The 16,108-nt window shown below is 49.6% G+C and overlaps 1 protein-coding gene across 4 annotated transcripts in view; it reads left to right on the forward strand.

Annotated features, from left to right (window-relative positions):
• The window catches only part of CABLES1 (Cdk5 and Abl enzyme substrate 1), a 122,989-nt gene extending 107,190 nt beyond the window's left edge, over positions 1-15,799 (forward strand). For all 4 annotated transcript variants that reach the window (XM_024235956.3, XM_054537707.2, XM_054537708.2 and 1 more), the window contains 3 exons: positions 10,105-10,211; positions 10,884-11,091; positions 14,383-15,799. In XM_024235956.3, the coding sequence (XP_024091724.2) occupies positions 10,105-10,211; positions 10,884-11,091; positions 14,383-14,523 (456 nt within the window). In that variant the 3' untranslated portion in view covers positions 14,524-15,799. The remainder of the gene's footprint in view (positions 1-10,104; positions 10,212-10,883; positions 11,092-14,382) is intronic.
• Positions 15,800-16,108: the final 309 nt, after the last annotated feature.

Here is a 16,108-nt window from a genome sequence, read left to right on the forward strand (position 1 = left end):
GCAGTGGGAAGTAATTGACTCAATGAAAGAAAGACTAATTCAGCCTTCCATGAGGTAGGTGATTAGATTCTGCCTGTCCTCCAATATAGATATATTATAAATATATATTTATAAATATATATAAATTGTAATTTAATAACATAGTCATATATTATAATTTATATAGAATAGAGAACTATATTTATATATATCTATTTCCATTAAAAGTTACCTGGATGATTTAGGCACTTGTTACCTGTCTGCAGGGTGGATTTGTTGGGAAGCTAACGCAAGACCCTTTCCAAGGCCTCAGGTTTCAAGGTGCCTGAGGCTTATTCAGTTCTGGGGAGGGGGCCTCTTTAAGAAAATGTCACATCACGTTAGATGCACAGCTCGGCACTTCCGTATTGTGACACTTCCCTGAGGCTTGGAGGGCGCCCTGAGGCGCACAGGCCTGGGCAGTAGCTGAGGAGCATCCTGACCCCTTTAGGTTAAGTGTTCACATCAAGGCCTGAAATGCCTGATTGTGCTGTGCGGGGAGGGAGGGTTATTTTGGGTGTGGATTTGGGTTTTTTTTTTTTTTTTTTTTTTTTTTTGGTCTTTTTGTTGTTGTTAACAGCACTATTAGAATTCCAACACCATACAATTCACCTCTTTAAAGCCTCTTTAACAATTCATTTTTTTCTCATAAAACTAATACGAGGCCTGGTTCGGTGGCTCTTGCCTGTAATACCAGTACTTTGGGAGGCCAAGGCGGGTGGATCACCTGAGGTCAGGAGTTCAAGACCAGCCTGGCCAACATGGCAAAACCACGTCTCTACTAAAAAGTACAAAAAATTAGCCAGGTGTGGTGGCGGGCGCCTGTAATCCCAGTTACTCAGGAGGCTGAGGCAGGAGAATCGCTTGAACGCAGGGGGCGGAGGTTGCAGTGAGTCGAGATCATGCCACTGTACCCCGGCCTGGGTGATAAGAACAAGACTCCATCTCAAAAAAAAAAAAAAACTAATACAAAACAAAATATGAGTTTGACATTTCACCCAAGATTTTGCAGCATCTGCTCTCTTTCTATGTGTTTGTCTCGGATTTTGACAATCGCTTCATGATTTTGACATCTCACCCAGGATATTGCAGCATCTGCTCTCTTTCTATGTATTTGTCTTGGATTTTGACAATCGCTTCATGATTTTGACATCTCACCCAGGATATTGCAGCATCTGCTCTTTCTATGTATTTGTCTCGGATTTTTGACAATCACTTCGTGATTTTGAACATGATGTTCCACGCAGTTTGGCTCATTCTCTGCTGCCACTGTTTCAGCAGCTTGCGTTTAGAAGTGCATCCAAATACTCTCTGTGTGTGGGTGATCTCAGGGCCAGTCACCTGGTGTCATCTGAAGTGGATGGAGACACTACTCCAGGAGTCCTGTAGCACCAGATAAATAGTTGACAAATATCCGACACTGAACATGCTCTGTGCCACCCAGTGAATCCCCATGGCCATGTAAACCTGAAGCAGAGGGAGCTTTTCTTCCTGTATTCGTCTCCGTGTGCAAACCCTTTCATTTCAGTGGGAGGGAGAGTTGATCCAGGATTCGGTATTTTGAATTCGACGGGTAGAAATAGCAACAAATGCAGCCCCAGGCTGCGTAGGCTACCCGTTTATTTCCATAGTTTCCTTGTGATTTACTGTCCTCTAAGGGAAAGGATTAAATGCCTAGAACAGCTGAAATGCCCATCTGTTGATGGTTAGATAGATTTAGTCGAGGGCCACTGTTGCTTAATTACCTTAACAAGCACGGAACATCTGCTTTCCAGTGCCCAGCTGAGCCCGAACGCCGGTATACAAGTGTGGCCAAAGCAAAAGAGCCTGATTTCGCAGTGGCTGTTGGCGCTGGAAGGAGCTGTGTGGATCATTGCCTTGTATCCTTCCTTCCTTTCACAGGCGTGGCGTGGAACCAAGGCTTGCAGCGGCTGCATACCTGCCCCAGGTCTTACAGCTAGCTCCTGGGGTGCAGGCAGCACTAGGGCTGGCAGTAGGTCAGAGGAGAACAGTAGCAGAGTGTACGGCAAGCTCACATCTGCTTAGAACTGCTCATAAGAATTCCTGGGGAGACTTGAAGACAGGAGAGTAGGAAATGAAGGAGGCCGGAGCTTTATCAGGCCCTAGACCGGAAGTACCTTTTCTGTTGTTTCTATTGGAATCAGACCAGCAACCTGTCTGCTCTGAGGCCCTCACTGTTCTCCAGGATTGTTGTTGGGGCATGTGTACCTCCCATCCTCTCCCGTTATACCCCAGCCCACCTGAGGGGCCTTCACTTCACAGGATTGTTACTGTGGGCCAGGATGGGGCCCAAGTTCAGTTCCATGGAGGCCCCTTCCCTCTTCTCATGACAAGTCAAGACTTTGTTTTAAACAAAGCAAAGGATGGGCCGGGCGCAGTGCCTCATGCCTGTAACCCCAACGCTTTGGGAGGCTGAGGTGGGCGGATCACCTAAGGTCAGGAGTTCAAGACCAGCCTAGCCAACATGGCGAAACCCCATCTCTACCAAAAAATACGAAAAAAATAGCCAGGCGTGGTGGCGTGCACCTGTAGTCCCAGCTACTTGGGAGGCACGAGAATCGCTTGAACCCAGGAGGCGGAAGTTGCAGTGAGTGCCACTGTACTCCATCCTGGGCAACAGAGTCACCCTCCTGTCTCAAAAAAAAAAGCAAAATATGTATCAGTGTTTCTGCAGTCGATATGGGAGACTTTTCATCTAGATAACTAAGTTGTGGTCTTCTGTCTTGCCGTTATCTCAGAAGGAATTTGTCCACTCCCACTCTAGGCCTTCCAGACTGTCTCCAGCAGGGCAGGCCAGGCAGGGCCTCCTTGTGAACTGTGTCTCTGGACATCTGTGTTGTGGACAGTCCCTTCCATCTGACCTTCCCCTTTCCCTGTACACAGCTGTGCACACAGCTTCCCTGCAGCCAGGCATTCAAGTGCTCGACAGTGCATTCAAGTGACCTCTCACTCCATGAACGGAATGAGCACCCTTGCAAAAACACAACTACCTGCTGCAGGGTTGGAACCCCCCATCCATCACACAGCCTGGCCTGCTGCGGGCCACAAGGAGCCCTTCATCTGGTGAATCCCATGGCCTGGAATTAGGTGGCATTGAAAACAGTGGTCCTGGCCAGGCATGGTGGCTCACACCTGTAATCCTAGCACTTTGGGAGGCCAAGGTGGGCGGATCACGAGGTCAGGAGATCGAGACCATCCTGGCCAATGGTGAAACCCCGTCTCTACTAAAAATACAAAAATTAGCCGGGTGTGGTGGTGCACACCTGTTGTCCCAGCTACTCAGGAGGCTGAGGCAAGAGAATCACTTGAACCTGGGAGGCAGAGGCTGCAGTAAGCAGAGATCACACCACTGCACACTCCAGCCTAGGTGACAGAGCGAGACTCCATCTCAAAAAAAAAAAAAAAAACAGTGGTCACTCAGACTGTCCCAGGCCAACAAGGAGTCGCTGCTTGTTTAATTAGCACTTTGATTTACAGTAGCATGCACTGGCAAAACCCAGGCATTGCAAGTTTTGTTTTTTTGTTTTTTTGTTTTTTTTTGAGACGGAGTCTTGCTCTTGTCGCCCAGGCTGGAGTGCAGTGGCAAGATCTTGGCTCACTGCAAGCTCCACCTCCCAGGTTCACGCCATTCTCCTGCCTCAGCCTCCCGAGTAGCTGGGACTGCAGGCGCCCGCCACCACGCCCAGCTAATTTTTTGTGTTTTTAGTAGAGTTGGGGTTTCACTGTGTTAGCCAGGATGGTCTTGATCTCCTGACCTTGTGATCTGCCCACCTCGGCCTCCCGAAGTGCTGGGATTATAGGCTTGAGCCACCGCACCCGGCCAGTTTTGTTTTGTTTTTTTTTTTTTTTGAGACAGAGTCTCACTCTGTCACCCAGGCTGGAGAGCAGTGGCACCATCTTGGCTCACTTCAATCTTCATCTCCCAGGTTCAAGCGATTCTCCTGCCTTAGCCTCCCAAGTAGCTGAGACTATAGGCATGCACCACCATGTCCAGCTAATTTTTGTATTTTTAGTAGAGACGGGGTTTTACCATGTTGGCCAAGCTGGTCTTGAACTCCTGACCTCAAGTGATCTGCCTGCCTCAGCCTCCTGAAGTGCTGGGATTACAGGTGAGAGCCACCACGCCCAGCTTGCAAGTTTTTATAATTCATACAATTCAAACCTGAATAAAGCACTGGCCTCACTTTTCATTTCTTCAGTCCCACACCAGAAAGAATGAGTGGCTGGGGGGCTGTGGTAGTCCCACTGATGTGGCTCAATCTCCTAGTACTGCCTCCGCAGCTCACCCCCAGCACTGAAGAGAGGATGCCATCTCTTGGCATGGTTGGGAGGCCCGGCCTCAAAGGGCCACCATCAGGCTCCCTCAAGACAGGATGTGCCGGTGAATCATGACCTCCTGTACACCAGAGATTGTTTCTCAGAAGGACCTGCAGCTGAGAGGACATCGAGGACTGTCATCCCCTCTGGAACCTGCCTGGAAGGGGTGGCCCTGGGATCAGGGTGATCTGTCCAGTTTCCACACTCTGGACAGTGTGGGGCTGGTGCAGAGCAGTGGCCTCAAGATGCAGCATATGTGCAGGGCCCCTTCCGAGCCAGGATCTGGCAGCCAGTGCCACTTTGGGGGTTGCCTGGTCTGCTGTGGCAGTTGTGTATCCCATGCAGCTGAGCGGGAGCAGGACACGGAACAGCCCTGCAGATCAGGTGCCTGCCGCTGTCGACATCAAGTGGATGCTGGAGAAGCCAGAGGAGCAAACGGAGGCACAGAGCTCCTAACCAGTGTGCACTGGGCCGCTAGGCACCATGTGTCAGAGCTGGAGTTTGAATCCAGGGCTCTGGCTCTTGAGCCTGTGTTCTTCCCCACTGAGCCGCAGCTCAGAGAAGCAGGGACAAAAGCAAGATTGAAGAGAGCACAGCAGACCGGAGGCCAGGACAGAAGGCCGGGATGCAGAAGAGTCTGTCACCTAGAAGATGACTGGAGAGCCTCGTCCTCCTGGTGCTGCCACATATTCCTCACTTACGCGGGGCCAAGCACTGGGCTCCCTGGACCAAGGGTCTCACAGCATCGGCTCATGGGCCCTCCCTGCCCACTCCCTGCCAGGGCCTAGCTTGGATTTTTTCCCCGCCTCTCTGTCAGGAAACAGAGTCCCCAGCTGCAGACCCCAAGAGCTAGGACAAGGCTGCTTGTAAAAAAGACAGAGCCTCTCCTGCAAGACCTGGCGCTCTCTGCCACCCTTGCCCTCTCCAGAGCCGCAGGCTGAGCTGAGCTGTTGGCTCTCATGGGTGCTCTAAAGAAGAACGGGTCAGGAAGTGTGGCTCAGGGGCGGGGGCAGGACTCAGAGCTCAAGGGATCGGATATCGTCGGTGCCTTTATGGGGATCAGAAGCTCTTCCTCTGTCCCCGCCTTCCCCGAGCCAGGTTCCGTTTCAGTAGTGGTAAATGCCATCAGCAGAGTACAGCGTGTGCTGCAGGCATCGTTCAGTTCTGAAGTGCAGCATCCACTCTAGCAAGTTTAAGAAGGAAGAGGAGCTGGTGCAGGGGCGCAGGTCTGCAGCCCCGACCACTCAGGAGGCAGAGGCAGGAGGATCACTTGGCCCAGGATTTAGAGTCCCACCTGGCAATGTAGCAAGACCCTATGTCTTTTTTTTTTTTTTTTTTTTTAAAGGCTGGGCGTGGTGGCTCATGCCTGTAATCCCAGCACTTTGGGAGACCGAGGCGGATGGATCACCTGAGGCCAGGAATTTGAGACCAGCCTGACCAACATGGTGAAACCCCATCTCTACTAAAAATACAGCTGGGTGGGTGTGGTGGCGCATGCCTGTAATCCCAGCTACTTGGGAGGCTGAGGCAGGAGAATCGCTTGAACTCAGGAGGCGGGGTTTGCAGTGATCTGAGATCACACCATTGCACTCCAGCCTAGGCAACAAGAGCGAAACTCCATCTCAAAAAAAAAAGAAGAAGAAAGGTATCTAATAAACACCTTACTTACTAGAATCATTGAGGAGGCTGACAGAATAACCTAAGTTGGCATTTCAGGAATGATCCACAAGCCAGGCAAGTTAGAACTGTGCCACCCAGGAGGCTGCAGCTGCCTGAGACCAGGACTCTGGCTTTGGACTTGGAGAACTGGCACTGGCTGCTGGCTCCAGATCCATGCTGCCGTGCTGTGCTCTACACCTGCCAAATGAGGACCCAGAAGCTTAGTGACAGGACTTGAGGATTCCTGCCCTGAGCCTCTTGGCAGCAGAAACAACAGAAGCACAGCCCTTGCTCCAGCCCTGCCTTCACGTATCAGAACATCCAATAGTAGGAGCCAGAATTGTTTTTGGAATCCTAGCTGCAAAGGAGTCAGGGAAGTGTAACCGTTAGCTTTCCAGCCTCCATAGCACAACAGGGCGTCCCAAGAGGAGGTTGGATGTTCAGATCATAGAGTAGAATGGAGGCGAGTCCCAGGGAGAAGCAGCCTCAGCCCTGGGGGTTTAGGAGGAGGAGCCTGCAGAAGTGGCCAAACCAGGAGTGGGCAATAGCCAGACAAGGAGAATCTGATTTGGAAGTCCCGGGTCTTTGGCACGTAGAAGTCAGCTGGAAAACTTGTCATGGTGCAGGTGCGAGGCCCCGCCCTCAGAGACTGTGACTCAGTGGGGCTGGAGCAGAGTCCAGACTTGCTGCGTCTCCTGCTTTGTGCTCCTGATGAAATTTACGTACATTTATGTATGTAATTTATGTCTTTTACGTACATTTTGTTCTCTTTGATCTTCAAGATAAACCTGGGAAGCAGCCCCATCAGGTTTTCTCATCTCGTTTTGGAGGATGAGGGTGAGGCTCAGGGAGGTTGAGTGACTTTCTCCCTGTTGCTTGATTTGCTGAAGGTGGACCTGACCCCCCGCCCCCGACAGCCCTTTCCACTGCCAGCTATCTTCTCAGACACCCTGGTGAGAGCCCTTGGGTAGGGAGCTACTCTGTGCTGCTTATTCAGTACCATGAAGGAGAGAAAAGCAGGAAGGCAGTGCATGGGGCACGAGCTGGAAGCAGCCACTCTGGGAGACCAGGATCCCAGCGCTGGCCCTGCCTGTGGCTCACTCAGGTCTGGGGGGAGGCTTTTCACTTTTCTGAGCCTCTGTTGCAAACAGAGGTGGGACACATTTGTATATTTGCACATTTAAGCAGTGAGAGCTCTCTTTCAAGGGAAGTGTTGTGTGTATCTACAAATAAGATGGAGCAAAGCATAGCTGCTGTGGTTGCTGCAAGGAGAGATCCAGTCCCCTCCCACAGACACTTCAACAGAACCCAGCCTGAAAATCCACATGATCGTTAAGCAGCAGGATATCCTTGCTGGTGCTCACAGGGCCCCAGGCCCCCAACAAAGGCAGATGACTTTACTTGAGCCTGCTCACATCATTGCATACTTCATGACTTTGCTCTGTAGAGGAAGAGTAGAAGCAGCCTGTCTCTGGGAGTTCAGGGTGCCTGGATAGGGGGTGAGGGGTTGAGAAGCTGGAGGAAGGTGCTGATTACTTGGGAAACAGGAGGGTTGGCTGATGGGCCCTCCCAGCTTGAGGCAAGCATGTTAGATGTGGCCCCCATTCTACTGCCTGTTTCCAAAATGAAATCTTATATCCCCTTCAACCCAGAGGAGACATTTGTCGGAGATGAAATAGAGCCTTTCTTAAAAGTAGAAGGGAAATAAACCTGTCTTGGAGGGCTACCACAGGGGCCCACTCTGCTAGACCTTGGCAGTGAGAGCAGTGTCCAAATACTGTGGCCCTGCACAGCTGGGCTGCCCCTTCCCTGGTCCTTGCAGGGCACGTGGTTAGCCAGGACCAGAATGGGCACATCTGGACCAGGTCAAGAGACCTTCCTGATTGGGCCAGAAAGACTATGTATCAGAGGAGGAAGACGTGGCATTGCATCCACCAAGTCCTCGTCTAGCCAAGTGTTCGAAAACTCTGAACAGGTCTGGTGGAATTGTTGGAGTTAATATTGCTGTGCTTTGCCTTTATTCACCAGAGAAGCAAAGAGAGGACCATCAAGATCACTTGAACTGGGATGTGCTGGCTGCTTGCCTGCTCCTTGCTACTAACTGACACCAAAGGCATTGTACATGTCTGTGCTAAAATCCTGTGTCCTATAAATGGAGGTGTCCAGAGAAAGCCACCAACTTTCGTTAGAGCTGCTAAGGAAACCTTTGATGGGCTTTGCAGGCATGAGTCATCCAGGGAATTGACCTTCACATCAAAATCTGTCGTTTCTTCTTTCCTGAGCTTTGACTGATTAAGATTATGGCATGTAGGCCGGGCACGGTGGCTCATGCCTGTAATCCCAGTACTTTGGGAGGCAGAGGCAGGTGGATCACCTGAAGTCAGGAGTTCAAGAGGATCCCGGCCAACATGGCGAACCCCCATCTACTAAAAATACAAAAATTAGCTGGGCAAGGTGGCACATGCTTGTAGTTCCAGCTACTCGGGAGGCTGAGGCAGGAGAATTGCTTAAACCCAAGAGGCGGAGGTTGCAGTGAGCCGAGATCGCGCCACTGTACTCCAGCTTGGGCGACAGAGCATGACTCCGTCTCAAAAAAAATAAAGATTATGGCATGTAGTCAGCCAAAAAAGACCCAGCCTTGGCAGGTGTACTCTCGAGGAGGGATGAGATGAACTGGAGGAAACCCAGAAAAGAACTGTTTAATTCAGAGTTCACAGTGCAGGTACAGAGGAACAAGGAAGACCAGGGTATTCGGAAAGGACTCCAAGGATCCTTTAAGGATTTCTCCAATTTAGAAAGAGGGAAGGAGGGAGGAGGAAACTCAAGTTTCCAAGGACTTACTGGCTACCATTATATACATATGGTGGAATGTTGTTCAACCTTAAAGGAAATTCTGACACGTGCTACAATGAGATTGAACCTTGAAGACTCCATGGTAGGCCAGGCGCAGTGGCTCACGCTTGTAATCCCAGAGCTTCGGGAGGCCAAGGCAGGCAGATCACCTGATGTCAGGAGTTCGAGACCAACCTGGCCAACATGTTGAAACCCAGTCTCTCTTAAAAATACAAAAATTGGCCGGGTGTGATGGCGGGCGCCTGTATTTCCAGCTACTCAGGAAGCTGAGACAGGAGAATCGCTTGAACCTGGGAGGCGGAGGTTGCAGCGAACCAAGATTGCGCCACTGCACTCCAGCCTGGGCAACAAAGCGAGACTCCATCTCAAAAAAAAAAGACTCCATGCTAAATAAAATAAGCCTATGACAAAAGGACAAATAGATGATTCCACTTAAATAAGGCAAATCTATAGAGACAAAAAGTGGAGTAGTGGTTGCCAGGAGCTGGAGGGAGTGGATGGGGAGTTGGCATTTAATGGGCACAGAGTTTCAATTGGGAAGATGAAAAGATTCTGTGGACGGATGGTGGTGAGGGCTGCACAACAATGCGAATGTCCTTAATGCCACTGAATGGTATGCCTAGAAATGGTTAAGATGGTAAATTGTATGTGATGTATGTTTTACTACCATTTAAAAAACTAAAAGAACAATAGCTAACATGTATTGAGCACTTGCTGAAGGCCAGGCACTGTACAGGGCACTTCTCATACAGTTCTCAGAAAGCTGTGTGAAGTAGGCACTGTTACTGTTTTTTGTTTACAGACGTGGGACTTGAGATTTGGGGTGATTTGAAGTCTCCCAAAGCCGTCAGACTAGGGAATAGTCAAGTAGAGATTGAACCCAGGTCTGTGCACATCCAAGCCCCACGCGCTTAAGCCCTGTACCGTGTGAACAGGCTGACACCTGGGAACTGACACAGGCACCCCTCCCTCTCAGGCACTGACTTCTGATGGTCTACAGGCTGGCTTTCCTAAGTGTCACCTCATCCTAATAGTGGTGACTTGTTTTCCGTTCACCTCCAGAAGGCCACGGCCACCTTCAGGCTCCTGGATTCCGCCGAGCCCTTGTTGTAGCTCCAATCCAAGTTTTCCCATTGCTCATGGCTTTGGGAGTTGTAAGTTGGTCATAGTTGGCGCATAATTATTGCACACGACCCTTGTTTTAAGGAGTGATCTGTGTTCCCCTGTCTGTTACAGACAACAGTGATTGACTACGTGAAGCCCTCAGATCTCAAGAAGGACATGAACGAGACCTTCAAGGAGAAGTTTCCTCACATTAAGCTGACACTCAGCAAAATTAGGAGGTATGGGAGGCTGGACTTGCCTGTGACCTTTCCCTCCAAACCCCTCTTTCCACACACAGTAAGCTTGTCATCTGTCCAGTGGTCCTTCCTGTGGTTCCAGTGATTGAGTCATTGTTACATTCAGCAGAAAGGACAGCCAGGTGCGGTGGCTCACGCCTGTAATCCCAGCACTTTGGGAGGCCGAAGTGGGCGGATCACCTGAGGTCGGGGGTTTGAGACCAGCCTGGCCCACATGGTGAAATCCCGTCTCTACTAAAAATTTAAAAATTAGTCAGGCGTGGTGGTGCACGCCTGTAAGCCCAGCTACTTGGGAGGCTGAGGCAGGAGAATTGCTTGAACCCAGGAGGTGGAGGTTGCAGTGAGCCAAGATTGTGCTGCTGCACTCCAGCCTGGAAAACAGAGTGAGATTCCATCTCAAAAAAAAAGAAAACAAAAAAAGTAAACATGTTTTATACGACCTGACCAACAGAGAAGAGTCCAAAGCCCAGCTCTGTAAGTCTGCTCCCCATGCATAACGCAGCCTTCACACTCCCAGGGACTTAATCCTAGTCCAGGTCACCCTCTGGGAAAGAGAAAGAGAAAAAGCATTCAAGATGGGGGGTCTTTTTCTTCGAGGTCTCCTGAAACTCTAAGTTTTCACAAGACTGTTCCCTCCTGCCTGTCTTTCTCCAGTCTGAAACGAGAGATGCGGAAGCTTGCGCAGGAGGACTGTGGCCTTGAGGAGCCCACGGTGGCCATGGCCTTCGTCTACTTTGAAAAGCTCGCCCTCAAGGGGAAGCTCAACAAACAGAACCGGAAGCTGTGTGCTGGGGCGTGTGTGCTGTTAGCAGCCAAAATTGGAAGTGACCTCAAAAAACATGAAGTCAAGCATTTAATTGACGTAAGTGGCCTTTTTCCTGGTGGCTGGAGGAGCACACGCTCCGGTCCGGGGTTCCTCTCTCAGAAGGATTCGGTCAGTGACCCTGCCTGGAAGGATTCTGATCCTTAGTCAGCAATTGAGATAAAGGCTATGAAGTCTTTCCCATAGTGGGAATAGTGAGGCTATCTTAAAACATAGGGATGATCTACTTTGACAAGACCAAAGCTCCTCAGCATTGGGCATTGGGTCTGGCCCTCAAAATCCATTCTCAGACACCATGTGAGATGCAATCATTCCCACAGCCATAGAAGCCACTGTACCTGCAAGGGATTCCCCCAGACAGTGTGACCCACAGAGCATCTAATGTCAAACAGGTTGCTTCAGTAAGACCTTGGCTTCCTACTTCCTTGGCTGGCTCCTCTTTGGGGAAAGGTGTGAGTTTGACAAGGTGGTACCTCTTTTCTTTTAAAGGAGAGCCCTACCAAAGCAAGGAAACATCGATCTCCTTGGATGGCTATGTGAATGCCTGTTTTAGAATTCAATATATTAATAGAAAATTTGAGGTACAATAAAGCCAACTGATCAGAAGACGGATCCATTGAGAAGACAGTTTGTTACAGTTCCCAAGAGAAGGAGTATCTTGGCTGGTGCTGCCATAACAAAATACCATAGGCTGGATGTCTGAAATGACAAATTTATTTCTTAGTTTTGGAGGGAAGTCCAGGGTTAAGGGACCAGTTGCTTCAGTTCTGGTGAGGTTCCTCTCCTTGCTCGTGGGCGTCTTCTTGCCCATCCTTAATTGCAGAGAGAGACAAAAAGCAAGCCCTCTGGTTTCTTCTTCTAAGGTTCTGAATCCCTTCACTCCATGCCCAGGACCTCATCTAGACCTAATCACTCCCAAAGGCCCCACCTCCTGATACCATCACATGAAGGATTAGGGCATCCACATACGAATTTTGGGGGACACAAACATTCAGCCCATAACAAGGGGCATGCCATGCTGTGGGGGCTGTGCATGGAAGCCCTGGAATTGGTTGGGAGGCAGAGGGAGCCTTGATTGTGGTTTTCACAGAAAGGAATAGGTAAGGCAGCGTTTGTGGGTTTAGGATTGGCTAGTTTGAATAGTTTTGATGGGCTCTGGGGCCTAGGGTCTGTCCCTAATTGTCTGGTGCCTGGCTCTGGGGTGATAAGGGCAGGTGGATAGTGGCCTGGAGTGTGAGGCCCATGGAGGAGGTGGTGGGAATGTGGCCTCTGGATTGGTTGGTTTGCATTTGAAAAGCAAAAGGGGTCACTGTGGAGGATTTGGCTAACCCTGGGAAGGGCAGTCTCTCTAGAGTCAGCAAGGCCCCAGATATCAAAGCATCAGAATACAGAAAATAAAAGACATGGTTAAGTCAATGCCCCATATGTCTCACTGTCTAGCTGTCTTCAGTGGCAAAGGCAAAAAAGCAGAAAGGGCACTAAGGTAGGTACTCTCCAGTTGAAAAGAGTATTTTTTAGGTCGGCGCTTTACAGATTTTAAGAAATGGTACAAAATCATCCAGCTTATACAGTAAATACATGAACCCAGAAGTGACCATTGGACACCAACTCTGAGCTGAGAATCAGTAGGCTTATAGAGACATCTGCTGAACTAATGATTTTTTTTTTTTTTTTTTTTGAGACAGGGTCTCACTCTGTCACCCAGGCTGGAGTGCAGTGGCACAACCATAGCTTACTGCAGCCTCCACCTCCCAGACTCAAGCAATCCTCCCACCTCTGCCTCCCAAGTAGCTGGAACTACAGGCATGTGCCACTGCGCCTGGCTAATTTTTTTTATTTTTGAGACCAGGTCTCGCTGTATTGCCCAGGCTAGTCTCGAACTCCTGGCCTCAAGCTATCCTTTCACCTCAACCTCCCAAAGTACTGGGATTATGGGCATGAGTCACCATACCCAGCCAAGAACTCCTGAATCTTTAGATGTAACAGATATTATAAAATTATAAATAATATGCACATGTAATCATAGTTGAGCAATATACCAGACAGCAAAAGCTGACAACTTTACCTTACTCAAGGTGCCTCCATCGCCTGAACTACAAAATGCCCTTGGCTTTCCTTACGTGGGGTGAGGCCTTCCTCGCTGTTGATGCAGAATATAACAGTAATGGTTTGACCAGCCACTTACAGTAGCAAGAAACCTAACTCAAGATCTCATCCCAGTTATACTCTGAAGGCAGTCAACATCTGCTCTGTGGGTGGGATTTATTTTATTAAGACAAAAGCTGAGTTAACGCCAAGGCAGAATGTGCCTAAGCCAACATGAGGCCCTCCCTGTCCATCCCCACCTTGGTGGTTCTCCTCCTTTTCCAGCTCCAGCAGCCCCTCCAGTTGGGTGGGCATACAGGATGCCACCAGGCTCAGCCCTGTTTAGACACACACCAACTGTGCGGCACTGTGAAAGTGGAGACTTCCTGAGGACTTTAGATCCTTGTGTGTAAGATGAAAGGACTGAACTACATAGAATCAGTGCACTCCCTTCTGAACTTAACCATGTGGTTTTTATTGTGGTGGGTGGTTTGCTTTATTATTTTATTTTATTTATTTTTTGAGACAGCATCTTGCTTTGTTACCCAGGCTGGAGTTCAGTGGCACAATCTTGACTCACTGCAACCTCCACCTCCCGGGTTCAAGTGAGTCTCCTGCTTCAGCCTCCCGAGGAGCTGGGATTACAGGTGCCCACCACCACACCCGGCTCATTTTTGTTATTTTTAGTAGAGACAGGGTTTCACCATGTTGCCCAGGCTGGTCTCAAACTCCTGACTTCAAGTGATCCACCCACCTCAGCCTCCCAAGGTGCTGGGATGACAGGCATGAGCCACCGCCGGTTTGCTTTATTTTCAGTCTTCCCTTTAAACCTGAATCACTTAGTTGTCACAGGTAGAGTTTGAGTCCCAGTTAGGGTGGAATCTTAGTGCCGCAATTTGCTGCCCATGTGACCCTGGCTAAGCTCTCTGAGTTCTTGGAGGCTGTTTTCTCATCTGTAAAATAGAGATACAGAGCATGAACCATGTCATATTCCTGAGGATTAAATGATGTCATAAGATGTATGTTTGGTTCCGGGCAGCCCCCCGGGAAAGGAGCAGCTCCTTCACAACCAGGACGGAAGGCAGGAAGCAAAGCCTATGCCTCCCTTTCTTCCTCCACAGAGCTTTGCCCAAAGTGGATTTCTCCTCAGCACTCACTGGCTGGTGGATAGAGATGCTGCAATTGCAGAAAGACTAGGATTTTAATTTCAAAATGAACATGCTTTTCATTTTCTTTTTGTTGCAGAAACTGGAAGAGAAGTTCCGGCTGAACAGGCGAGAACTGATTGCCTTTGAATTCCCGGTGTTAGTGGCCTTGGAATTCGCCCTCCACTTGCCCGAGCACGAAGTCATGCCCCACTACAGACGGCTGGTCCAGAGCTCCTAGCACCGGCCTCGAGGACAGCCAAGGGCCATTTCTTCTCAGCTCGGTGGAGCAGCACTTACTACTGGAAATGAAAAAAAGTAGAACTCAAAATACCAGACTTTTCTTCCTCTCGACATAGTTTGGGGAGAAGCAGTACTAGAAACTTTCCAAGGAGTCTTGGGTTGTGTAGCCAAGAGGAGCCATGAGCTATGGACTCCTCAAGCAAGGGAAGAGGAGGTGCCTGCTGAGAACAGAGAGGCCCTGCCTTCTGTCCACTAGCGAGAATCCCTAGCTGCCCCAGCCCAGTCTTCCTCCCCGGCATTCACAAACTGCTAGCGTGGTCCAGGGCCTTCTCCAGATCTGTTCCAACTTGGAGTGTGAAGGGCTTGAGCATACGGGGGAAGAGAGTCTGCAGAAGTTGGGGGAAAACTTTTAAAAGATACCCTCATTGTGTCAAAGAGTGTGCCAATCTATTTTTGTATCAGCATTGGAAGTGCACTTTCCCCTGCGGTGTGTGGGTGTGTGAATGTGCAAATGTCTGAGAGATACTGCATCAGCCTTAGACCCCCCAGAGCCAGTCCCACCCTTTACAGAGCAGCCCTTAGCCTGGGGTCATGGGCCAGGCTGACCTTCGGCAATTATTTCTAGATGATTTCTGGATAAGAATTGCTCTCTCGGTACCAGACAGTTTGACATCCTCCACCCTTAGAAAATGACATTGTTTTGTTACTGCTCCTACCCACCAAGGGGATAAAGAAGGCGAGTTCTGAGTGTTGGATGAGTCAGTCGCGTGGAAGGGCGTGGAGCGTGGCACTCTGTAACTTCCTGCCGTCTGCCACCCCGCCACGTGTATTTAACCCTCGCACTTTCTCCACTGTGGAGACGGCTGGGGCGGCACCCCACAGTGTGTATTCCTGTCCTCTATGTTAGAGTGCATCATAAGCACATTTACTGTGCTATCTATATCTCTATATAAAAGTGTTTTATAAAAACCCAGAATAGGAGCACGACGCATGATTGGTGTTTGAGGCATTTGCCAGCTGGGACAAACTGTGTTTGGAGCTGTGGTTAAGCTGACTGAGGAGGCGGTGGCTCTTACCATTCCCATGTGCCCAGGGCTGTCCGTGCAAGATTTTAATGGTGACTTGTCCTGGCTTACTGGGACAGTCTGTATGAGGCATGTCACCACACTGTCGCCTCATAGCTGCAAGAGAGAGGCACCAGCTGAAGTTCCCCTGACTGAAGAGAGCCTGTGGCCATGTAAAAAGAGAATTAAACTCTTGTTGCTTTTTGTATACCTGTATGCGTTTGCGTAGACGTGTGTCTCACCAGTCACCTTTGCCCTGCATTGCTGATCCCCTTGCGCACACTGATTCTAGTGAGGTCACAGATTCGGAGCTTCACACACCAGCCCAGAGAAAGGGCAATGGAACCGAACCTAGGGTCTGCAGCTTTCGTTAGCAGAGCTGTCAGATTCTTGACAGTCTTGGAGGATGGAGAAATTCAAGCAGCAGCTGGTGAGGGCCAAAACAGAATACTTGGCTTCTTCAGAATCTTAGATTGCACTGAGTTTAGTCCTAAATATTTTGCTAACAAATTTCCTTGG

Source organism: Pongo abelii, chromosome 17 (assembly GCF_028885655.2).
Source record: "Pongo abelii isolate AG06213 chromosome 17, NHGRI_mPonAbe1-v2.0_pri, whole genome shotgun sequence".
Classification (NCBI taxonomy): domain Eukaryota; kingdom Metazoa; phylum Chordata; class Mammalia; order Primates; family Hominidae; genus Pongo; species Pongo abelii.